This window comes from Triplophysa dalaica, chromosome 9 (genome assembly GCF_015846415.1).
Source record: "Triplophysa dalaica isolate WHDGS20190420 chromosome 9, ASM1584641v1, whole genome shotgun sequence".
Taxonomy (NCBI): Eukaryota; Metazoa; Chordata; class Actinopteri; order Cypriniformes; family Nemacheilidae; genus Triplophysa; species Triplophysa dalaica.
The window spans coordinates 24,132,131-24,157,180 of record NC_079550.1 but is presented as its reverse complement, the minus strand read 5'-3'; the positions used below and the strand labels follow the sequence as shown (position 1 = coordinate 24,157,180).

Here is a 25,050-nt window from a genome sequence, read left to right as displayed (position 1 = left end):
ACAAAGAATCAACACCAGTGTAAATGTTGTTGTGTTAAAATCTCGTTTTATTCATTTCCGATATAGAAAACATAAGCAAAATCACCTGCCCTTGTTTTTTTTAAATTGCACATATTTTTCTTGTTTTAAACACTTCATGTTCATGAAATGTGTTCCAGACCAATAAAATCCACAAGAAGATAAACGTTTCTTTAATAGTTTAGTGTTGAGAAAGTGAAACCCAAACCGGTTTGCATTTAAAACAGTGAACAACGATTTCTCTAAAACACAAACTCTTCTCTGTGGTAATGATTCAACAAACATCGTCTTTGTCTCTTTCTATACAAAAAATAAAGTTCATCTCAAATTCATTGATGCTTTTATTTTATTACAAAAAAAAAATTATTGCACAGATGCTTTATCCTAACTGAACATAAAAAAGGAAAAATAAAATCAGTTTATCTACTTTGTTGATCGTTGTTAATAAATATAATTCCTCACAACACAATCTTACACATGAAATGCTACGGACCACAAATAATAAATGAAAATACACAAACAGAAACAATGATGATTTCACTCATTTGGTCTGTTCAGGAGGAAAAACACATGTTGAAATAACCACTAAAGAAATTCATTTCTGAGATGATATGGGAATCATTTTCTGAGGTCAAAGACACAACATCATTTCTGGATTTCAACGTTCAATCAATGTTTGTCGAGGAGATCCCGTTAGAACAAAATCTAATGCAAAAATACTGTTAAATATTGAGATTTTGTCTGAACCTCGAGTCAAACATCTCTCGTTTAATGGCAAAAGAAACAAAATTTCATTAAGTGAATCTTTTAAATATATTAAATCTGTACATCTAAATCAAAGTTCTACATGAATTGTTGCAAAAATAAGCTCCTCCTACGACGTATTAACATATGAACGCTTATTGGCCACGAGACAAAACGTCAGTTAAAAATCAAAATCAGTTCATATTAAAATGACCCGCGAAACGTTCACAAAAACACACAACAAACATTTACAGGAGGAAATAAAGTGTTCTCAGAGCTCCTCTTTTGTTCCAATCGGCCGTTTGTTGCGTGTTTCAGAGTTTGTGAGTGAATCTCACGTAACCTGTCAGGAACACGTCCGTATTTCACCCCCCAAAATAATATTTTATTAACATTAATATATTAATACAAAAAAATATATATATTTCAGCTCAAGTCTGAAAAGGACACGAGCTGACAGAACTTGTATACGATCTTCTCCATTACACAGAAAAATGTCCATAAATGCTACAAGAGAGAAAGCGAGAGAGAGAGAGAGACATGATGACTGTGACATCATCAAACGCAGGAGTGAATCAGTAAATGGTCATTTCTTCACGTATGTGTATTGAGAATACAAGATCAAGTTCTCAAACAAAACCAACAAACAACATCATCTTTTTAAAGAGAAACCTTTTGATTTCCCAATACACATATATATCAAAGTGGTTATTACAAATAAACATTCACATAAACACAGCACCAATAAAAAACTCACTTTCACTTTGTTCATATCGTTTACTCTGAATCAGTAAAAAGATTATTAGGGAACACTTTACAATAAGGTGCTATTAGTTAACATGAGAAAATGCACAAGCGGACATTAGCTGTGAACAATTGAGTTTTCCAGCATTTATTAATCCTTGTTAGTGTTAGTTCATGTCAATACTGAAAATGTACTCATGTTCACAGTGTCAATGTTTTGATCTTAATAATAAAGAGTTCTGTCATCATTTACTCAACCTTCAAGTTGTTTCAAATCTGTATAAATGTCTTTGTTTTGATGAACACAGAGAAAGATATTTTAAAGAATGTTCGACATCAAACAGTTCTGGGGGATCATTGACTATCATTGTTTTTTTCCTACAATGTGAGTCAATGTGGGTCATATAAGTTATAAGCATTCTACCAAATATCTTTCTCTGTGTTCAACCAAACAAAGACATTTATACAGATTAGGATCAACTCGAAGGCGAGTAATTGAAGAGAGAACTTAAATGTTTCTGGTGTAGTGTCCCTTTAACATGAACGCTGTAGAGGTATTGCTCATGTTCGCTAAAGCATTAATTAATTGTGAACAAATAGCACCTGATTGTAAAGTGTAAATGATTATTGTTAATATTATCGATGTGGACGGAGCTGTGATTCAATTCAAGTTAACGCGAAGCTTACCACGAGCTAACAATATAAAATATTTGGAATATTATCATAAATAATCTCATAATTGAATCCAGATGAATAAATGAAATAAAAGCACTGTTTGTTATTCATGATAATCTTACTGTAAAGTGTTACTATTTCTAAAAAGTTAGTGTGCAGGCAACAACTAAAGTCTAGAAAGGAAGCAAAAAAGTGCACATGGTTCTGTGATTTCACTCCTTTCACAAGATCAGGAGGAGAAAACACATCAGTGGTTTGTGAGTAAAATGGCGACCAAAGTCTCTGCTTGAACAAATGTCACGGGAGAAAATAAATCTCTTTTCTACTGAAGTGAGGATGTAGAGATTATACATCCCACACACATCCATTATCTCTCTCTCTCGCTCTCTCTGCGCCCACACCAGCATCAGTGTCTTTATATGGAGAGAAACTCAATGCCCACCTCTTGCTTAAAAAAGAACCCATCAAGAGACGGGGAGAGAAAGTGTCCAGTGATCAAGATTAAAACACAAAGGGAATGTAAAGAAACAACACCACACACACAATCTGACAAGAACAAGAGTCCCTGATTCTTTCCCATAACAGGAAATGGAATTAGTGTTTGTCAGGAAGATTTCAACGAGACCCAAATAATCCAGCCGGTGGACGTTCGGGAGTCCGTCTAGAGAACTGTGGACTGTTTTGTGCGTCTCATGGTTCTGTGACGTCAGTGGGACTTGTCGTCTGAGTCCGAGGAGTTGGGCGGATGTTCTCTGGGCAGCGTGAGGTTTGTGTGACGCTCCCACAGTTTGTGAAGCTCCGTGGCTTCACTTTCGCTGCTGGTTCCACTGGTCCCACTGTCCCGGAAACTGGCCAGCGGCGGACGAACCTTCACCCCCTTCACCGTCATGGAGCCCTCGATGGCTTTACGCAACTAAAAACAGACGGGAGTTTGTGTGTCTCTGTCGTTAGAACACTGCTTACGTGCTTGTTAACAAAATGAAGTGTGTGTGGTGACCTCTGACCTCTCTCAGTGAAACCACCCCGATGAGACGCCCGATACTGGTGACGTAAGCGTGATCCAGACCCAGCAGAGAGAAGATGGTGTGCGTCTGTCAGACAGATTTAACATCGCTGCTGTTGAGATATCAAACATACAAGAAAACGAATACACAATAAAAATCACACACACTACAGACACACACCTTGTGCAGTGAGGTGCGCTCCACCAGCTGGAAGGGGGCGGGGTCAATCTTGCAGTTGTTGAAGTTCACCTGCTCGTCAAGCTGTTGCTCCTCCCACTCCTCAATCTGCATTCAGAGGTAAACATGCATGACTTGTGTGTGTGAACCTGTGTGTATGTGTGTGTGTCTGTGTGAGTGTAGGTGTTTGTGTGCGTGTATGTGTGAATGTGTCTGTGTGTGTGTGAGTGTAGGTGTGTGTTTGTTTCTGTTAGTGTGTAGGTGTTTGTAAGTGCGTGTAAGTTTGAATGCGTGTTTGTGTGCATGCATGTGTGTGCATGTTTGTAGGTGTGTGTGCTTGCGTGTTTGTGTGCGAGTGTCTGTATGTGTGAAAGCGTGTTTGTGTGTATGTGTCTGTGTGTGCATGTAGGTGTGTGTTCGTGTTTAAGTGTGTGTAGGTGTGCGTGCATGCATGTTTGTATGCTTGTGTTTGTACAGTATTGTTCAAAATAATAGCAGTACAATGTGACTAACCAGAATAATCAAGGTTTTTAGTATATTTTTATTGCTACGTGGCAAACAAGTTACCAGTAGGTTCAGTAGATTCTTAGAAAACAAACAAGACCCAGCATTCATGATATGCACGCTCTTAAGGTTGTGCAATTGGGCAATTAGTTGAAAGGGGTGTGTTCAAAAAAATAGCAGTGTCTACCTTTGACTGTACAAACTCAAAACTATTTTGTAAAAACATTTTTTTTCTTCTGGGATTTAGCAATCCTGTGAATCACTTAACTAATATTTAGTTGTATGACCACAGTTTTTTAAAACTGCTTGACATCTGTGTGGCATGGAGTCAACCAACTTGTGGCACCTCTCAGCTGTTATTCCACTCCATGATTCTTTAACAACATTCCACAATTCATTCACATTTCTTGGTTTTGCTTCAGAAACAGCATTTTTGATATCACCCCACAAGTTCTCAATTGGATTAAGGTCTGGAGATTGGGCTGGCCACTCCATAACATTAATTTTGTTGGTTTGGAACCAAGACTTTGCCCGTTTACTAGTGTGTTTTGGGTCATTGTCTTGTTGAAACAACCATTTCAAGGGCATGTCCTCTTCAGCATAGGGCAACATGACCTCTTCAAGTATTTTAACATATGCACACTGATCCATGATCCCTGGTATGTGATAAATAGGCCCAACACCATAGTAGGAGAAACATGCCCATATCATGATGCTTGCATCTCCATGCTTCACTGTCTTCACTGTGTACTGTGGCTTGAATTCAGAGTTTGGGGGTCGTCTCACAAACTGCCTGTGGCCCTTGGACCCAAAAAGAACAATTTTACTCTCATCAGTCCACAAAATGTTCCTCCATTTCTCTTTAGGCCAGTTGATGTGTTCTTTGGCAAATTGTAACCTCTTCTGCACATGCCTTTTTTTTATCAGAGGGACTTTGCGGGGGATTCTTGAAAATAGATTAGCTTCACACAGACGTCTTCTAACTGTCACAGTACTTACAGGTAACTCCAGACTGTCTTTGATCATCCTGGAGGTGATCATTGGCTGAGCCTTTGCCATTCTGGTTATTCTTCTATCCATTTTGATGGTTGTCTTCCGTTTTCTTCCACGTCTCTCTGGTTTTGCTCTCCATTTTAAGGCATTGGAGATCATTTTAGCTGAACAGCCTATCATTTTTTGCACCTCTTTATAGGTTTTCCCATCTCCAATCAACTTTTTAATCAAAGTACGCTGTTCTTCTGAACAATGTCTTGAACGACCCATTTTCCTCAGCTTTCAAATGCATGTTCAACAAGTGTTGGCTTCATCCTTAAATAGGGGCCACCTGATTCACACCTGTTTCTTCACAAAATTGATGACCTCAGTGATTGAATGCCACACTGCTATTTTTTTGAACACACCCCTTTCAACTAATTCAACTAATTGCCCAATTGCACAGCCTTAAGAGCGTGCATATCATGAATGCTGGGTCTCATTTGTTTTCTAAGAATCTACTGAACCTACTGGTAACTTGTTTGCCACGTAGCAATAAAAAATATACTAAAAACCTTGATTATTCTGGTTAGTCACATTGTACTGCTATTATTTTGAACAATACTGTATGTGTGAATGCGTGTTTGTGTGCATGTGTCTTTGTGTGTGTGTCTGTGCATTTGTGTGTGTTATTTTTCTTACCTCTCGAAGTGTCATATCGTCTTCTATGTCCGGGTCGTCCTAGAGAAAGACAGAGATGAGTTAACACACACACACACACACACACACACATGCAGTGTGAGACTTCAGAGTGTGTATGGAGCGGTGTGAGTATGTAACAGAAACACACGAGCCAAAAGCCTGCTGCACACACTATGAATACACAATCAGTTTGTTTGTCCTTTTATAAAACGCTTTTATTCGTCACATTCAAGTTTAATGTGTATACACACGTGTACACAGACACACACACACAGCTGATCAATACTAGCTGTAAGCGCTCTTTGGCAGTGGTGAGATGAAAGTCTCTCTCTCTCTCACTCTCTCTCTCTCTCTCTCTCTCTCTCTCAGATACTGATTGTAATGGATGATGTCACTCTGCAGTTAAACTCTTCTCCGTCTTTCTCTACAGAATCATTTGGGCACAGAAGACGTGAACATCACACACACATCAATAAAACATGCGTCCATTAGCGTTACTGCTGCTTCTTTCTGTGGACTGTGAGTGTAATGAGAAACGCCTGCGGCTCATCATGAGCTCTCAACACTAAGAGCTGTATTCAACCACAGTGTCCAGGAAAACTTATTTGAGCAGTGGACACAGATACAGAACTCTAGACATCACACACACTGATGAAGAATCCAGGACGGCTGTAATCTTCAATTCTATTGGTTGAGCTGTCAAGTGTTCGTTTTATCATTTTGTGTAACAAGTTCTCTTTTTGCTTGTCATGTCCTAATGTTATGTTGTCAACTCTTTAACAAGTTATGTGCACAATAAGAAGTTTGACTTATAACAGAAAGATTTATGCCACTTCTCATCATAGACTTGCATACATAGATGCCGCAATCCAGACACATTGTGTCCGCCATCTTGGAACTGTCAACATTTCAGATCACGTCTCATCATACACAGTAAAAACCAATGAGATGTTAAAGATGTCACAATATTGTTGTAAAAATAACAGAGATTTCAATTCTTGAAGAAATGTGAATCTTTCACAGGTGAAATGTGCTTCTTTGTGTTTATTTAGGCATGAACTCAATATGGCAGGTTTTTATCATACTATTGTGTTTGTTGATGCCTACATCTTGTATTGTGTTAGTTTGTGAATATTAATGTTTGTGTCTTTAACACGTTACAACCACAAACACGGTTTCAATTTGACATAAAAACACACAGAAATGAGGCATCTATGTAAACATGTTTACGCTTCAGAGTTTCACAAACTTTCTTCAGGACTTTCTTGTGTGTGTCTGTGCAGCAGAAGAGAATGATTATGTGAATCATGATATTAATACACCATAATGATCATGAAATCTAGTTTCTAAAATCTATCGAAACTAGATTCTTATTAGCCCGCCTAATGTTCAAAAAGCTCACACTTAAAGGGACAGTTCACCCAGAAATAAAAAGTCTGTCATCATTCACTCACCCTCTGTATACTTCCATATATCTATCTCTGTGTTCATCACAACAAAGTACTTTCTACAGGTATGAAAATAACACGAGGGTGAGTAAATTATTTTTAGGTGAACTGTCCCTTTAATGTATCACATCAACTATGCACATCTGATTACACAATGGTGACCTTTGAACTGTAATGTTTGTCTATGGACCAATCAGAACACTTGTGGGATTTAATGTTGGAATGACCAATCAGAAGCATGACAATGGTTACAGGTCAAAGGTCAGACGGAGACATGAGGTGACGTGATGACGGATGATGAATTACACGGCGAGCCATCGGTCTCTCTGGCTCTTACCACGACTGAAATCCTCACACGTTTAACTGGTCTGAGATCAGCAGTCATCACATTATTATTCTTCCATTAGAAAACACAAACAACACAACAATCTTTACTCTTAAGCCACATTCACACTGCCACCAAAATTAGATTTGTTTGCTTATATGTGACCCAGATCTGTTTACTGCATGAGAGTGTGAACAGGACAAACCACATGGAACCCGATCTTATTTAATCTGATCTGAGCCACTTCCACATGTGGTCCTAAATCAGATACAGGTCTGATGTTTCGCAATGCGACCTCAGTCTGAACGGTCATTTCGGAATTCATGCAACTTTTGCATCATTGTTGATTGACTTACGTCATAATTCTGCACTAATTTAAAGCTTTACACGCTATTCTGTTGATGGAATGTTGATACCGCACGTGAGCCACACAATGTGATACAACAAATGACTTTAGCAAAAAAAATTGTAATTGAGCATTAAGGCTTGAAGTGTGAACATGGCTTTACATTATATCATTTACACATTACAACTGTGAAACACTTGTGTGTGTGTGTCTGTGCGTCTGTGTGTTTTCGTGTCAGTGTATACGGGCGTGTCTGTTTGCATGCTTATGTGTCTAGACCTGTGCGTGTGTCTGTGTGTGCGCGATTCTGTGTGTTTGTGTGTGCGTGTCTGTGTGTGCTTGTCTGTATCTGTGCGCATGCTTGTGTGTCTAGCCCTCTGTGTGTGTGTGTGGGTGCGATTCTGTGTGTTTGTGTGTGCGTGTCTGTGTGTGTGTGTGTCTCTGTGTGTGCTTGTGTGTCTGGGCCTGTGTGTGTGTCCGTGCATCTCTGTGTGTGCATGTCTGTGGGGTGCTTGTGTGTCTAAGCCTGTGTGTGTGTCACTGCGTGTGCGTGCTTGTGTGTCTAGGCCTGTGTGTGTGTGTGTCTCTGTGTGTGCGTGTCTGTGTCACTGCGTGTGCGTGTGTGTGCTTGTGTGTCTAGGCCTGTGTCTCTTTGTGTGTGCGTCTGTCTGTGTGTGCGTGTCTGAGTGTGTGTGTCTGTGTGCATGCATGTGTGTCTGTCCCTGTGTGTGTCTGTGTGCATGCCTGTCTGTATGTGTATGTCTGTTTGCGTCTCTGTGTGTGTGTGCTTGTGTGTCTAGGCCTGTGTGTGTGTGTGTGTGTGTGTGTGTGTGTGTGTGCATGTCTGCGTGTGTCTGCGTGCATGCATATGTGTCTGTCCCTATGTGTGTGTGTGTGTGTGTGTGTGCGTGCATCTCTGTGTGTGCGTGTCTGCGTGCATGCATATGTGTCTGTCCCTATGTGTGTGTGTGTGAGTGCGTGCATCTGTGTGTGCGTGTCTGCGTGTGTCTGTGTGCATGCATATGTGTCTGTCCCTATGTGTGTGTGTGTGTGTGTGTGTGATTGTGTGCATGTGATCTCACCTCCAGTGTTTCTGTCTGAGGATGAACACAAAGAAGATTCTTCAGACCGATGCCAGATTCATGAGGACCTGAGGGAGACAGAGAGAGATTTGCTTTTGAATGTTGCTGTCGCTGTTATGTACAACACATCATCTCTCACTAACAGTCATCAAATCCTGACAGTTTATTCATGAAATTACACATTTCCCCAAAACGGTCCAAAAACAAAAGTCATATTAATAATGAATCTTTCATTTAACAAGAAGGAATACACAGTAACAGTCACACGTAAACCGATCAAAACTATAGAGTAGCACTAACACAATGATGTTGTGACTCAACACAGAGAATAAAGTTAACTATGTTAGATTCTAGCTTCATCAAAGATGTCTCCATTTGATGTGTTTTCCTGCATTACAAACACAAGTGATGTGAGATCTTCTTACTTGTGGGAATGTCTGTGTTCTTCTCAGCGACAGACGATCTCTTCAGCGCTGGTTTGAGAGGTTTAGGAGAAACAGGTCGAGAGGGAGGGAATGAGGATTCATCTGTGGAGATCTGTCCACACACACACACACACACAGTCAATATAAATATACGAGTATAATAATCTCATAGGAGTCAAACAGCTGTTCACGCACTGACCTGAAATCGAACCTCGTGGTTGACCTTGTGACCTCCCTCCTCACTGCTGGGGGTGCTGATCACTGACATGCGCTTCCTCTCATCCTCTGCACGCTCATGTATGTACTCCAGACGCCGCTGGCTACCCAGATGCTGTGTCAGGAGCGCCTGTAACTGAGCACGCTCAATAGAACCCAACAAGATCATCGACTCTGAAACCACACGACACCTTTCCTTTAGATGGAGGTATCAGGTCTTGAGTCTTTATAATCTACCTGTGTGTGCGTCTGGTTGTGTAGGAGTGTGTGTCTGTGTGTAAGAGTGTGTGTATGTGTGCGTCTGTGTGTGTGTACCTGCAGACTCCACCAGTGCTAATGTTTTCAGGTTTCCCATCAGAAGAATCTCGTGCAGGTCTCTGTAGGTGGAGTTTAGAGTGATGTAATGGACGTCTCTCACCATGATGTCCTCCACACGGATATTATATTTCCTTCATGCAGAGAAAACCATGTAAGAGTGAATCTAACACAATATTAACATTACAAGTGCACACGTCATAGGTTTTAAACACCCTCACGTTTGCATTCAACCCTGTTACCCCATGATTGTCCGCTGATGTAAATGTCATATTTTTTTAAAGTGTGACACTAAAGATGTGAGATCATGTCGACCGTTTCTTCATTTATTTCATCTTCAGATAATGTGCGTAAAACTGCAGTATTGACGAGATCTGTTACCACACAGACTCACACACACCTGAGGGTGGTCATTTCAGACTCAAACCTGATCATCTTAGCAACCACATCTCAACACCCTGGCAACCAGCACTCCATTTGTCAGAAAATGTAAAGATACAGTTCAAACATGTGAACAGCTTAGGGTTGTGCGTCTGTGTGCTTCGTCATTTGTCTGTGTCAGTATTTGTTATATCTTAACTGAAAGATGATCATGTGTGTGTGTGTGTGCGTGCGTGCGTGTGTGTGTGCGTGCGTGTGCGTGCGTGTGTGTGTGTGTGCGTGTGTGTACAGCTGATAAATGACCTTTTTTCTGCAGAGTCGGACTCAGCAGAATCTAGTTTCCGGGACATCCACACAAACACATGTGCTTACACACACAAGTGTGCACACACACAAGTAAGCAAGTACACACGTGCGCACACAACAATAAGCGCACATACACACAAACACACCCACTCACAGAAAACATGCAAACGACATACGCAACAAAAGCACAGACACACACAACACACATAGACAGACAGACAAACACACACACACACACACACACACAGAAACATACGTACACAAAAAACTCAAAAACACACACAGAAAACACACAAACAGACTCAAAGACACACACACACACACACACACACAGACACTCACAGAAAACACACAAACAAACACACGCAAACAAAAGCACAGACACACACAAACTCACGCCAACCCACACAAACAGACAGACAAACACACACAAACACACACACACACACATAAACACACACAAAAAACACAAAAACACACACAGAAAACACACAAACAGACTCAAAGACACACACACAAACAAATGTGCACACACACAAACTCTCAAACATACACACACTCAGACTTTTGTTGTGTAATTGTTCTTTCGTTTGGTATATATGTGGCTCTCAGAACCTACAGATGAATTTGACACAAGGGCAAAAACACACATAACTGTGTGTGTTGAACAGAATGACTATTTGTGATGAACATTGAAATGCTATCTGACAACACTCTGTGTGGGTGGGGGGGGTGTGGGGGAAAGTCATGTGAAAGTCACTGTGTGTGTGCTTGTTTAACTCTACCTCACACAGTCATTTACACTCATTAAAGACACCAAAGACTCATGTAAGCGTCTGAGATAACAGATTAGAGAGAGAGAGACTCACTCGTGGTGACCCCAGCCGAGCTCGGGCAGGTACGGCAGTTTCTTAATGCGGATGATGGAGTCATAGATGGACGGCTGGAGGCTCTGAGCGACGGCGTTGGCCAGAATCACAGCGATCATGATGGGCAGAATGTGACTGATCTGACCCGTCAACTCAAACACAATCACGGCCGTCGACACCGTGTGTGTGACAGCACCCGATAACGCAGCCGCTCCTACACACACAACAAACAATAAATAACAACCTGAAAAACAAAACGAGTGAGCGTGCGAAGAGAGACTGAGTGAACGAAAGAGTGAGTGAACAAATAAATGAGTGAGTGAGTAAGCAAGCCAATAAATGAGTGAATGGCGAGTAAGTGAGAGAGAGAGTGAGTAGATTTATTTAATTTCGCTGAGCTACAGCTTTCCTGTAGCTCAGTGGTAAGAGCATTGTGTTAACAACGCAAGGTTGTGGGTTTGATCCCAGGGGATTGCACATACCTAAGTATAACTGTATAGGATAATGAAATGTAAGTGGCTTTGAATAAAAGCGTCTGCCAAATGAATAAATGTAAATGTTTAAAGATGCACGAGGATCTGCGGATGAATGGAGTTTTCTTACCCACAACAGCGTATCCACCGGGCACTATGGGGTAGATGGTTCCATCTGAATTAATGCCCTCTGGAAACCATGCGGCCATACTCTCACCCACCAAACGCCCGAACGCAGCACCTGACACACACACACACACCAGTCAAACTACACCTCATTCATACTGCATTAAAGTCATTTAAGATGTGTGACATCAATCAACAAAACACACACAGACGCACACTTACCAATGACAAACACAGGCATGAAAGCTCCACAGGGGACTGGAAGAGTCGTGGCTAAAGCTGACATCCAAAACTGCACAAGACGACAGACACACTTATGTCATTAACACAACACACACTCAAACACAGACAAATAAAGTGTGAGAATACCCATCACACAGCTGTCAATCAATGAATGACACGTCCCCTTCTAAAGCTTATTTTAGTCATTCCACTTATTTGCCTGAAAATCATCAACAAACTGTTTTAAAAATGAAAAAAAATCATAAATTCATGTACAGAATCTGAATAAGCGTCAGTTCACGTAACAGGCCTGTTTGTGTTCCTGCAGCCGCCTGTCTCTCCACTCACACAACAGGCTGCCATACGACAAACAGAAGGATGTGATATTCACACATGAGTCTATGTGCGTCACAACATATAAAAATACACAAATGTACTCATTACACATCTGACGCAAAATCTGCACGCTGGACGACATCTTGTCTTCAGACTCACAGAGACATGAAATTAAATGTGTCGATAGAAAATCTCACAAACAATCTGTGTTTTCACTTCTACAGACAATAAAAGAGAAAGGACATTACATTGAACAAATACACATAACTGGTGAAACATTTAAGTATACAAAATTAAAAGATAAATGTTTTGCTGAGCATAATTAATAACAAACAGATCAATTGAAATCTAATGAAAATCAAATGACACAACAAACACCGCTTCTATATATACTGTTATTTTTTCACATGATAGTCATGAAGTAGAAAAGCATGTCCTTAAAAAAGAAACTCTATTTTATAAATGAGAATTAAACTTATTTTAATTTCACATTTCATGTTAGATTTCACTTCTATAGATCAGTGTAAGTAATGAAGTATTTCTATTGCACATTTATCTCAGCAGGGCTGACAAAGTGCTGTACAGAATCAAAGGGTTACAACATAAAACAATCAACACAAATCGTAAAACAATAAATCCTATATAAATCCTATTAGAATGCGTGGGAGTAAAGATATGTTTTCAACATCCTTTTAAAAGTTGTAATAGAAGGTGCAAGACGGATGTCCAATAGCAGGTGATTCCAAAGACTGGGGGCGGCAACTGAAAAGACGTGAACGAGATCTTAAAGACCTGGAGGATGAACAAGGAGTAAGAATACTGCAAGATAGGATGGGGCTTGACCATTAAGAGCTTTAAAAACGAACTACAAAATGTTCAATTGTATTCTAAGAGCCAAAGAAGAGCGGCTAAAATTGGTGTAATATGATATGTTTTCTTTGCTCTGGTCAACAGCCATGCAGCCGCGTTTTGTACGATCTGAAAGCATGCAATCGAAGACTGAGGATGACACAAATATAATCAGTTACAGTCAATTAAGCGAGAAGTAATAAAGGCATGAATGACCTTCTCCAGATCTTGAAAATTGATAGAAAATGTTCTTGACACCAAGATTATTTTGCTAAGTTAATAATAACACCGAGATTCCTGACCTTGGAAGAGACTGAGAAAGAAATGATTTCTAAGCTCATTAATTAGACCACTTCTTAACTAAGGAGGACAAAAAGACGATTATTTCTGTTTTGTCCTCATAAGTCGAAGAGAACTATTGGATAACCATTTATTAATGTCACCAAGGCAAGCCAATAAAGGTTCGATGGAATCATCAGCTTTCAAAGGTAAATACATCTGGGTATCATCAGCATATAAGTGAAATGACACATAATGCCTCCTAATAATATCTCCCAACGGACGCATATATAAATGAAAAATAAACTGAGGTACTCCACAAATAACAGGAGCAGTAGATGAGGAGAACTTTCCTAACTCAACAGAGAAAGACCTGTTTCTAAGATACGAGCTAAACCATCTTAAACTATATTTTTACCACAATCAACTGCAAGTAAAATATCATTAAACACTTTGAGCAAAGCAGACTCAGTGCTAATATGGGCAGAGAAACCCGATTGAAGAGGTTCTGTTAACTCTTAAAAGCTTAGAGACAGGGCGATACTTATTAAGGCGATATCCATTCAAGTATAACATAACAAAACTGATTAAAGCAAATACAAGTTTGTCATTTTCAAACATCTCTCTGTTGAAAAAGAGAAGAAAATGGGCTGATAAAAGCGTGTATGTGTGCGAGTGTCAGATCTCATTAGTGAACAACTGAAGAAACTCTCAATGTAATAAAAGATTAATGAGATCACACATACTCACGCACAAAACAAGTCTGAACTTTGCACCAATCTGGAAATGGCATTTCTGCTTATTTGTTAATGAGGCACATGAACACAAACACGTCCTCAAATGTGCGTCCTCTAAATTCCTGAAATGAACTGTGGGTAATTACATGAGCGATCTTGGATGTTTCAGGGAACAGGAAGGGTGGAAGGTTCCTGCGAGGAGAGCGACGCAGGACGGTGCGAAATATCACATAAGATAAGCGTGTGAAAGCAGTGGGTGGAGAGATGGAGAGATCATCAGCATAATATTCTTCTGAAAGCTTCACCTTTCCACTGGAATCTAAAGAACACATTCCCACGACAGACGCTCTCTGTGTGTCCCACTCACGCTGTGTTTTATCAGTTGATTTCGTTGCTTGTGAACTGACCGCATGACAATGCCATTAATAATGACCTACACATGTACTCTATCACCTGTCAGTCTATGTGTGTTTATTTAAAAAATAAAATAAGTAACTACTCAAAGACTTATGCTACGATATTTTTTGGGATGTCAAACCTGTGTGAGTTTCTTTCTTCTTCAGAACACAACAGAAGATATTTTGAAGAATGTTGATCACCACACAACACTAAACTCAATTGACTTCCGTTGGTACGAACACAAAACCAGTGAGACTTTTCTCAAAATATCTTCTATTATGTGCCACTGAAGATCTCACAAGATCTACAAATACATGAGGAGGATAAAAGACAGAATTGAGATTTTTTCCTGAAGTGATCAAGAGTATGTATATGACACTCGCATAGACGTCCGTTGGAAGAATGGAATGCGGAAGTAACTCGTCTCATGGAGGGCTCAATCTACTGATGCTATTTCAATTCAGTGTTTCCCAAACACATTTGCAGGTAAGTTGATGAAATACATCTTTGTAAAACTGATGTTTTATTAAAAGGATGTTTTTGTAATAAAAAAATATGTGAATGTGTTAAGATAATTAAACATTGGTATGTACTGATGATCATAGAAACAGATGAATGCATTCGGTTAAAACACAAAATGTTATTTTAAATTTAATCAAATTAATAATCAGTGCATGTTGGTATATAGTGAAATTTATGCAAATACGGCTGCCTCCACTACTTAAACCCATTAAAAGCGACTCCATGAATCACCTGATCACATGGCAGCAAGATCAAAGTGTTTCGCAACTTTTTCAACGGCTGTGATCCAGACTTTATTTTCATACTAAACTGTGATAATTGTATTGAAGGTAAAGCATGATTTATGAGCCTTTGATGATCAAATTAGCTTTTGGACATTTCAGCATGTTTTAAGGACAATCGCAAGAACAGTCTGAAGACACGCAACAGGTTAAGGCAAAGGTTTATATTCGGCATAAGGACACAGTGCAGCTGTCCCCATGGCAACGGTGACGACATCACTTCCTCTGCCGTGACAGGTTTCGACCTGGTCCCGATGAGGTTGCCAAGGCGACACACTCATGCAGGTAGCGCCCGATCAAAGTCTTAGCACGTGCACACTCACACAATACACAAACACACACACACAAAAACACAAATAAACACACACACAAAGAAACACACACACGACATCCCTTCCAGTGCTGTGACAGGTTTCGACCTGGTCCTGATGAGGTTTCCAAGTTAACACACTCACGCAGGTAGTGCCCGATTAAAGTATAGCACGTGCACACGCACACAATACACGAACACACATGTACGCACAAACAAACAAACACAAGCAATCATGCAGACAAACACACGAACACAAACACACCCAAATGCACACAAGAACACATACATACATGCATACATACACACACAAACACACGCACACAAACACACGCAAACAAACACACGCACACAAACAAACGCATACAAACACACGCATACAAACACACACACAAATGCACACACACAAATGCACACAAATGCACACACAAGCACACAAACACACAAGCAGACAAACAAACACACATGCACACAAACACATTCACACCAACATGCACACGCAGGGGCACACACACACACACACACACAAACAAACAGACACAATCCCGAACACAGAAGCATACAAACACACACACACACACACAGATGTGTGTTTACCTTCATGACGATGAAGATGACGAGGACGATGAAGATATTTGCCTGCGGATGTTTCCAGGCGGCCGAGTGGCTGTTGTATATGAAGTCCTCTGTGATTCCTTGCTTTGCCCAGGTGTGATTGTCAAAGAATGACACCAGTGTGTCCTTTTGTGTGAGCTGCGAGAGGGAAATCATGTCACAAACGCTTCATCTATATAAACCCCCAAAAAGCTGTGATGCCTCTTAGAACCTCTGATGTGGACAGACGTCCTGTCGCAGCTCAGATCAGATCAATGGAAACAGCATAATGTAATAAACTGCAATATTTCTCTGGGCCGTTTGTGTTTGTTTAGCCGGATGACTAAACACCTTTTTTTGTACAAAATTGCTAAATGCTTGTAAGTTATTTTGGGCCTTTTTCATATCGATACGACAGTGTAGAGGAAGACAGAAGTTAGAGGGAGTGGGGATTGGGTGCTGGGAAAGAACGTTATGATACGCTGTAGCACTGAATGATCTACATTATTAACTAACATGAGTGTGAACAACAAAGCGTTACCTGTCCTGCCATGAACTGTCCAAATCCTGGAGGAAAGGTGAGTGTTGTGACCAGCAGAGTGACCAGCGCCGGGTACAACAGACGCCTGCACACATGAACAAATAAAGATATTCACAACAGTCTGAACCTCATGCTCTCCGGAGACATTATCTGACCCACTTATGAGTCATTCTCAATGAAGAGGTTTCACTGCACTTCAAACCATGAGGCTGTAAAGACGCGATTCAAACGTTCTCCCCAGCTAGCACACGTCTGTAAGACTTCTGCTAAAGATTCAACCGCTAAACATCTCAGAAGGAGCAGTTGTACATCCATACTAAATCATAAACATCATATAGACATCATCTACATGTCTTTATGACATCTGACAGCAGACGTCTCCGAGGCGTATTGCAGATGAAAGAACAATGTATTGACAAATGTTTTATTTATGTTTACGTAATTTATGGGTCTCATAGCCTATACAAGGCCTCTGTAGATACCCTGTAAAAAATTAAATGAACAACAAATCATGGCAACATATGTTTAACTTATTCAATAAAATGAAATGTATAAAAAATTTACTTATTAATTAAATGACAGCAGATTTACATCCCATTTTCGGAATCTTTTGCTTTTAATAACGTGATGCATTAAATACGTGTATATTTGACACTTAATTAAAGACGTGTGCTTCAAACGCCTTCATTTGGTTGATTTTTCGCTGTGTAGCTAATATTAGACTTCTATAAACCATGTACAGATTGTACAGTGCATCATCATTTCGTGGCTATAGGGAGGCGCCGTCGCCATGCAAAATTCTGCACTAAGAATCATGGGGGCAGGAAGTGTCCATCAGTTGTACCCATCGAAATGGCGTATTCCGAATGGCCCTTTGAAGTTGTAAGTTATGGGCACTTTGTTTTGGAACGGCCCTTCAATATGGCGGCCATGATTGTTCTCAACATGGCTCCAAATGACATCATCGGCGCTATATGTCAGCGGCCATAACTCGGCCGTTTTCTACAATGGAAGTGAATGAGGTCGCGTCGTCCAACTTTTCGACGGTCTATGGCTGCATCAAACATTACACAAACACACTCATGTCACTTACTTCTTCATCAGGAACTTGTTGATGGTTTTCTGTTTTCTCATAAATTGAACAATCAGTCTGTTCAGGTACACAAACAGAGCTCCACCAAATCCACTGGCAATCCTGCAGAGACAGAGAGACAGATTTCATTACAGTATATGGAAACATTAAATAGAAGCTGTATAAATGGGGACAGCTTGTCTCAGCAGATTTTAGTGTTAAAAACAAGTTTAACTGAAGCACTTGATAGGATGGATTTTACACCAATGATGCTTTATGCTAATGTCATCATGCATATTCATTACGACTGGAATACAAATGTTTATGAATAATACATTCATAATACAGGAGTCATTAGAAGAGAACAGTGTGTGCGTGTTCTCATCAAACATCTGTTGGGTACAACACGGCTAAAAAATACTGCATACTGTACACTAAATCACATCAGAGAGAATCAAATCTCTTCATTGTGCAGTTTGTCTTTATTCTGTTTAAGATACGCCTCCGCTCCCCTACCGTTCTCTCCTCTGAGGCGTCATCTCAAGAATTACACATAAACATCTATTACTGTCTTTCATTTCATTTTCTTAAGCATTTTTGTCTTGTTTTGCCAGTTAAAAAACACTCTTAAAACACGATTAACTTGCTGAAAACAGCATTTTTTAATCTGCAGAAGAGAAGTGAAGACAGAACGGACCCGATCACTGCGAAGGCCGGAAGCTCCTGCAGGTCAAAGGGGAAATCCAGTCTGAAGCGGGTTTTAAAGAGAGCGGTTATCGTCTCTGAAAACACACAAAGACAGAGAGAGAGAACATCAACATCACATGTGCTCGCTCATGTTAATACACACACACGCAGGCCTGTGAGCACACACACACACACACACACCTTCGTCTCTGTTCCACACCGCTAGAACTCTGAAGATAAAGGCACTAAATGTAGCAGCGAAGAATCCTCGCCAGTAGTTTCTGACGGCAAAAAATGTGGATGTGACCTCAATGCTGAATAACACACCTGAAACAAACACACACTGTTGTTGAAGACAACACAAATAACTAATGTGCCTGTGAAAAAAACAATTCTGATCAGTACTGTAAACTAGCACATATGCTAACATCACACTATTAATTGAAGATTAAACACACGCGAACAAACACACACAAGCACGCACGCACACACACACAGACACACACACACACAGACTCACACACTGACACGCACACACACACTCACACACAGACAGACACACACACACGCGCACACACACAAAGACTCACACACAGTGTCCTCACCTCCAATAGGAGCAGCGAAGCAGCAGCCGACCCCGACCGCACAAGCAGCAGCGAGCATCTCTGTGTTCCTGGACTCATTCTGTTTTCATCACACAAACATACACACAAACACACGTCATAAACAACAACAGGTTCTTTGAATCGTTCTGTTCAACACACACATAAAATGAAACTACATGCAAACCAGCACAATACCGAACTGAACAATAAACACAATAAGCCAAACTTCTGATTTGGCCAGCGAGACTGTGCAAGGTAAACCTCACTCCTTAATGACAGAGACGCTCTAGTCTGTCCTACTGGAGCTGGACAACAGAACCATGTCCGGCCAAAGGTAGGTTGCGGCGATTTCCAAGGGAAAGTAAGTCTGTGGTTTAAATCAACTCGTATTTTCCCAATCCCTGGCTATACTCAGCAGACCTGAATCTGGGGTTAAGGGCTTTGCCCGCGGTTTCTGCCCCTCACAAATAAAGGTTTGCCTTATTAGCAAGTTAGCCTTGGCGTTTTGTGGGCATGGCATTTGCTGCAACTCTCTTGGTCTCTATTCCCACCACATCCAACGGCCTTGCTGGGCTTGAGAGACCGCTCTGGCGCATCTACTTGCTTCCTCTTTACGCAGAACCTCCTCCACTACAAGGTGACGCTGTTCCTTTCTTGTGCAAGTGTAACTCTGGCACTCATGTCTGAGGGCTGCCTTCGGATCTCCAACCACAGTTGTTGGGTTCCATTTCCTTCCTGTCGCTACTGATAGAGCAGCATCTCTTACACAGGGATAACAGGATTTTTTGAGCGTCCTCTCTAACCTTGTTTGGTCCATTTATATTCCTCCACAAGGCTTGAAATGGGAAGAGAGAGAGCTCCATTCAACCTACAGCCCTATGTTGCTAAAGAATCTTGGTAGCCCAAGCCATTTCCTCACTTGTGTACTCACAAATCTCTCCAGGGGCTTGGCGTGAGACACCGTGAGCTCATTCATTGAAATTGGCCACATCAGGCGTGGCAACAAGCCCAATTGGAAGCACCAGTTTCAGCTTCCCAGGAAGAACTGTATTATTGATTTTCTTGAGTCCACTATCTGTCTCGATCTGTTCAGCTTTTTTAAGGTTTGCGGTGTACCACCATCCAAGGATGTTGATGGCCTTTTCCATGACCGTTGGTATGGGCTCACTCTTTATACAGAACCGGTTGTTGATAAGCCAGCCCTTGACAATAGAAATGCTGCGGGATTTGCTGGGTTTGTCCTCCATTTGTGCCCAACTAATGTTCTCCTTGAGCTTATCCAGCAGCAGCTTGTACATGTTTTGCTTGTTGTGATGGTTGTCATGTCATCCATGTATGCACTAATTGGAGGTAGGCACAACTAATTTTCCTCCAACCACCCAACACGATGCCCGGTTTATTGTTTCCATTGCCATTCTGACAGCCAGTGGTGAAATTGTGCAACCTCCCATTATGCCAACCTCCAGCTGTTGCCACGCGGTAGTACTATCCTGTGTGGTAATAAAGAATTGGATATTCTGGAAATATGCCTCAATCCGCTTTGTTATCTGCTCTGGAACGTGAAAGAAGTCAAAGGCTTTCCACAGCCTGTAGATCCTGTATTGTGTGCTGTTGGGTCCAGGAGATTAAGCTGATCTTGCCCGTTTTACTGCAGTCTCAACTTTGACCCATTTAGGGGGCCTTGTGTCCTGGTCTTCTGGTAGCTGAATTGGTGGCATTTCTTCTGGAATGGAGATTGGCTCTGATTGTCGGAATACATTTACCGTAGGTGTTCCTCAAGATCTGTTATAGGTACTTTAAGGGTCCTAGTTTTCTCCTTGCAAAAGATGCTACTGACAAACTTATAAGGATCTTTGTGGAAAGCGGTCCTGGTTTGCTCCTTCTTCTTATGTTGCTTTCTCATATGCTCTGCATTTCTTTGTAAAATAAAAATATATCTTATGTCTAATAACTAAAATAAAATAAAATTGTTAAACAAATAAAAATTTATAATATTTCACAAGTCTTTTTAAAATAAACAAACTTTGTCTTTGCTTTTCTTGGATTTTTTTACATTTAAGACATATCAGCATATCCACGTTTTCCAAGTTTTTGCAGTACGCCATGCACTGCGATTAATTTAACATCCTAACCGGCTTGAATCGTCACATATTATAATCGATTTTCAACTTGCTCACAGTGAATCGATACATCCCTAACAATTACAGTCTGGTAAACACTTTTAACGTGGATGTGTTCATATTGTACAGAAGAAAATACATTTAAAGAGGTTGTATGCTATTTCATGAATTCTGACTTCTTCACACTGTTAGTGTAAGTCAAGCTAAGTCATATGTTTGTGTTTTGTTAGCAATCGGCAACAATGCAATGATGTGTTGTGTGCTTGTGCTTTAGTTCCGTACCCCATGCATGCCTCCAGGTGCTCGTCTTTTTCCAGAAATAATCACACAGGTGTGTCTGTCTTTTATAAATTTGATAAAACTATACCCTCTTTGAAAATTACGAAGTTCCCAATATTACTGTATAGGTACTAAAGATAAATATGAGATTGGCAGAAATTGCGTGTGCTACCTCATCTTTAAAGGACTTAACACACAAACACAAAGTGTGGTGATAAACGTGTTTTTTTTTTTAATTACCTCATAAATTCCACCAAATAATGACATGAATTTACAGAGCAGAGCGGCACACAAGCTGGCGATGTGAACGAACGGCCCCTACGAGAGAAGACATGCAAACACATCAGAAACATAAACACAACAGAAATCTGTGAGTGAGTGAGTGAGTGAGTGTGTATGTGTGTGTGTGTGAGTGTGTGTGATTTATTGAATTTGTGTGTATGTGTGTGTGATTGAGTGTGTGTGATTGAGTGAGTGTGTGTATGTGTTTATGAATGTGTTTGTTTTTATGAGTGCGTTTGAGTGTGTGTGTGTTCGGGTGTATGTGTGAGTGTGTGTGCGTGAGTGAATGTGCACTGCATTATGGGGACGCACGTATACAATGTGGTGTGTATTCATGTGTTTGGCCACGCCCCCTACATTATCGGGACATGCCGATGTCCTTTTATTTCAAAATGATAAATTAACAAAACATTACATGTTTTATTGAAAATTGCACAAAAATTGTAATGATTCTCATGGTTAGGGGATAGAATATACAGTTTGTGCACTATAAAATACATTATGTCTATGGAATATCCTTGTAAACCACCAATAGCAACATGTGTGTGTGTGTGTGTGTGTGTTTGCGTGTCTGCGCGTGTGTGTGTGTGTTCACCTCACCTCTTTGCCCAGAGGTAATCCACTGCCCAGCGCACATGTCAGACCGACCACTTTGGCTACAAATGTTTTTAAAGTGAGATATTCTTTTAGCACCACTCCTCTGAGGATCGTCTTCATCTCAGGAATGCCGGACCCTGAACGAGAGGCACATCAATCGATAGAGAAACCACCCCTGAATACTTAAGAGCTGTGTGTGTGTGTCTCACCGGCGGCCTGAGGAGCCACGATGTGTGTGAATCCAGCAGAAAAACTGATGAGAACCACAGGATAAGTGACCCACGCCAGATACTGTAAGATCACATTACTGTCCAAACCACCGTACATCCACTTCTGTGCTGTAGACAGACAGACAGAGAGAGAGAGAGACAGGTGTATGTTAATGTGCCATAAAACAGTTTGCACTGAAAATTTTACATTCTGCAACATTCTTCAGAAAAGCCCTGAAGAAACTTGAGGACGTGTTTGATGTTGTTGAAGAAGAGAATGTTTAGCTGACAAAGCGTCTTTGAGACACAAACTTGAAGCGTTTAGTGAATACAGTTACAGTCTCCTTCAGGCGATGATCTTCACACACTCACCTTGTAAGAGAAGAGCGATGCAGAAGTCCATAACAAAGCTGACCAGCGCCATGACCAGACCCAGCAGAATGAGAAAGATCCAGTCCTCACCCACCCGAGACATGAGGAACCTCTGACAGTGAACTGTACAGACTTCACAAAGACAGACAACATTACCCACAATGCACCTCCACCTGACACCTGTCTCACTTCAGATAGAGGACGTTACCCACAATGCACATGTACCTGACTACTGTCTCACTTCAGATAGATGATATTACCCACAAATAACCTATACCTGACATCGGTCTCACTCCGGACATTACCCACAATGCAGCAGTTTCCAATAAGTTCAAGTAGTGTCAAAATTGATGAAAACATGTTAGTTCACAATCTTCCTATAAACAGTGTGTGTGCGTGTGTGTGTGCGTGCGTGCGTGTGTGTGTGTGCATGTGTGTGTTGTTGTTGACTTGTGTTCATACTTTCTGTCGTCATTTCAAAAAGATTAATTCTTAATTTAGCTGGAATGCAGCAGGTCTGGAAAAGCATTTCAGCCTCCAGAAAGCAAGCACAGGGATGCTGTTAGTATCCACGGCAACCTCGATAAGAGCCAAAGATGACTCACCAAATGATGGAGAGAGAGAAGCAGCACATCCGAACACTTACAGGAGACAGATCTAACATGCACACACACGTCCGTCTCATTTATTAGCTTCTGAAATGAGCCTCCAACTTTATATCAATGGGATGTGAGAGCATATTAGAGCGAAAGCTGTTTGACAAGCAGAACTTCTAAATGTCTCGTTTATGACAATGTAATGAGAGCCATGAGTTAATGTAAGTGTGTGTGTGTGTTTCGCACCCAGTGGCTTTTCATCCTATTGATTCTTATGACAATTATCTCAGAGGACATCATCAAACTCAACTAACGCTATTTAAGACTATAACCGTTTATAATTCATTCTTCAAAATATGTTTTACGACTCTGATTTACGACTCAAATAAATCGGTCCTTGTGTAATCAGTTTGTTAAAGTGAACTCGCTGTAAATGAAAATGATAAAATCTGACTTCCTGAAGCGACTGCAGTGAGATGAGATTATTGGACATCACTCCATTAAAACCAACAAACAAACCAAAACAAGCATGAAGCGTTTCGCACAATCCACTATAACTACTGGAATAAGAGCTTCACTTTAAATGATATCAGTGCATAAACGCTTCATTGTGTAATTACACACACACACACACACACACATACACATACACAGTACAGGAGGGGTGATGTAAGTTTGTTTTATTGATGAGGACACAAGTTAATTGGGAAATGACAATTAATTTTTTTATAATGTTAACAATGGCACTTGTAGACGGTTTGTTTACCAGAAAAAAAGGCCCGAGGTGTGGATTCCAGGGCGTACGAATACCCTGAGAGAGACGCAAAGAGGGAGAGAGAGAGAGACTCTTTTTAAAATCCCAATAAACCTATTTGAATCTTGCTGGTGTGTGTGCGTCGGTGAGTGTGTGCTTGCGCTTTTTGGTGTGTATATGCGTATGTTTGTGTGTGCCTGCATGTGTGTGTGTGTGTGTGAGGACACAGAAAAATAAATTAAAAGCCAGAGAGAGGAACACACGGATGAGAAAAAAGCCCCGTCCCCGTCATTAACACAAACACCCACATGCGACAAAATCTGTTTGCTGATTACAGAAAGTCTGAAAACACATTTCATTCTATACATTCAACAAGCATGTGCACACAAACACGCACACACACACACATTGTTGACGATGACTGAACCCGCATCTGAGACAGATCAACTATACGGTTGTCATGGTGATGTTCGGAGGTGATAGTTTGTTGTACTGATGATGTACTGATGATGAAATCTATTTAGCGTTTCACTGTTACCATGACAACAACACACC

At 40.7% G+C, this 25,050-nt stretch overlaps 1 protein-coding gene across 3 annotated transcripts in view; it reads right to left on the bottom strand.

Annotated features, from left to right (window-relative positions):
* Nucleotides 1-341: 341 nt before the first annotated feature.
* Nucleotides 342-25,050, bottom strand: part of LOC130428788 (chloride channel protein 2-like) — a 37,325-nt gene continuing 12,616 nt past the window's right edge. Inside the window, exons 3-25 of one of the 3 annotated variants that reach the window (XM_056757032.1) lie at nt 24,508-24,552; nt 23,146-23,277; nt 22,774-22,902; nt 22,568-22,701; nt 21,926-22,003; nt 19,287-19,365; nt 18,883-19,008; nt 18,692-18,776; nt 18,016-18,117; nt 16,923-17,007; nt 16,385-16,540; nt 12,075-12,144; nt 11,857-11,967; nt 11,254-11,467; nt 9,698-9,831; nt 9,366-9,556; nt 9,167-9,278; nt 8,742-8,809; nt 7,326-7,385; nt 5,541-5,579; nt 3,366-3,470; nt 3,186-3,272; nt 342-3,094 (exon numbers count right to left, since the gene is read on the bottom strand). In XM_056757032.1, coding sequence (XP_056613010.1) covers nt 2,888-3,094; nt 3,186-3,272; nt 3,366-3,470; nt 5,541-5,579; nt 7,326-7,385; nt 8,742-8,809; nt 9,167-9,278; nt 9,366-9,556; nt 9,698-9,831; nt 11,254-11,467; nt 11,857-11,967; nt 12,075-12,144; nt 16,385-16,540; nt 16,923-17,007; nt 18,016-18,117; nt 18,692-18,776; nt 18,883-19,008; nt 19,287-19,365; nt 21,926-22,003; nt 22,568-22,701; nt 22,774-22,902; nt 23,146-23,277; nt 24,508-24,552 — 2,549 coding nt within the window. In that variant the 3' untranslated portion in view covers nt 342-2,887. The remainder of the gene's footprint in view (nt 3,095-3,185; nt 3,273-3,365; nt 3,471-5,540; nt 5,580-7,325; nt 7,386-8,741; nt 8,810-9,166; nt 9,279-9,365; nt 9,557-9,697; nt 9,832-11,253; nt 11,468-11,856; nt 11,968-12,074; nt 12,145-16,384; nt 16,541-16,922; nt 17,008-18,015; nt 18,118-18,691; nt 18,777-18,882; nt 19,009-19,286; nt 19,366-21,925; nt 22,004-22,567; nt 22,702-22,773; nt 22,903-23,145; nt 23,278-24,507; nt 24,553-25,050) is intronic. The other 2 variants (XM_056757034.1, XM_056757033.1) reach the window with 2 other exon arrangements.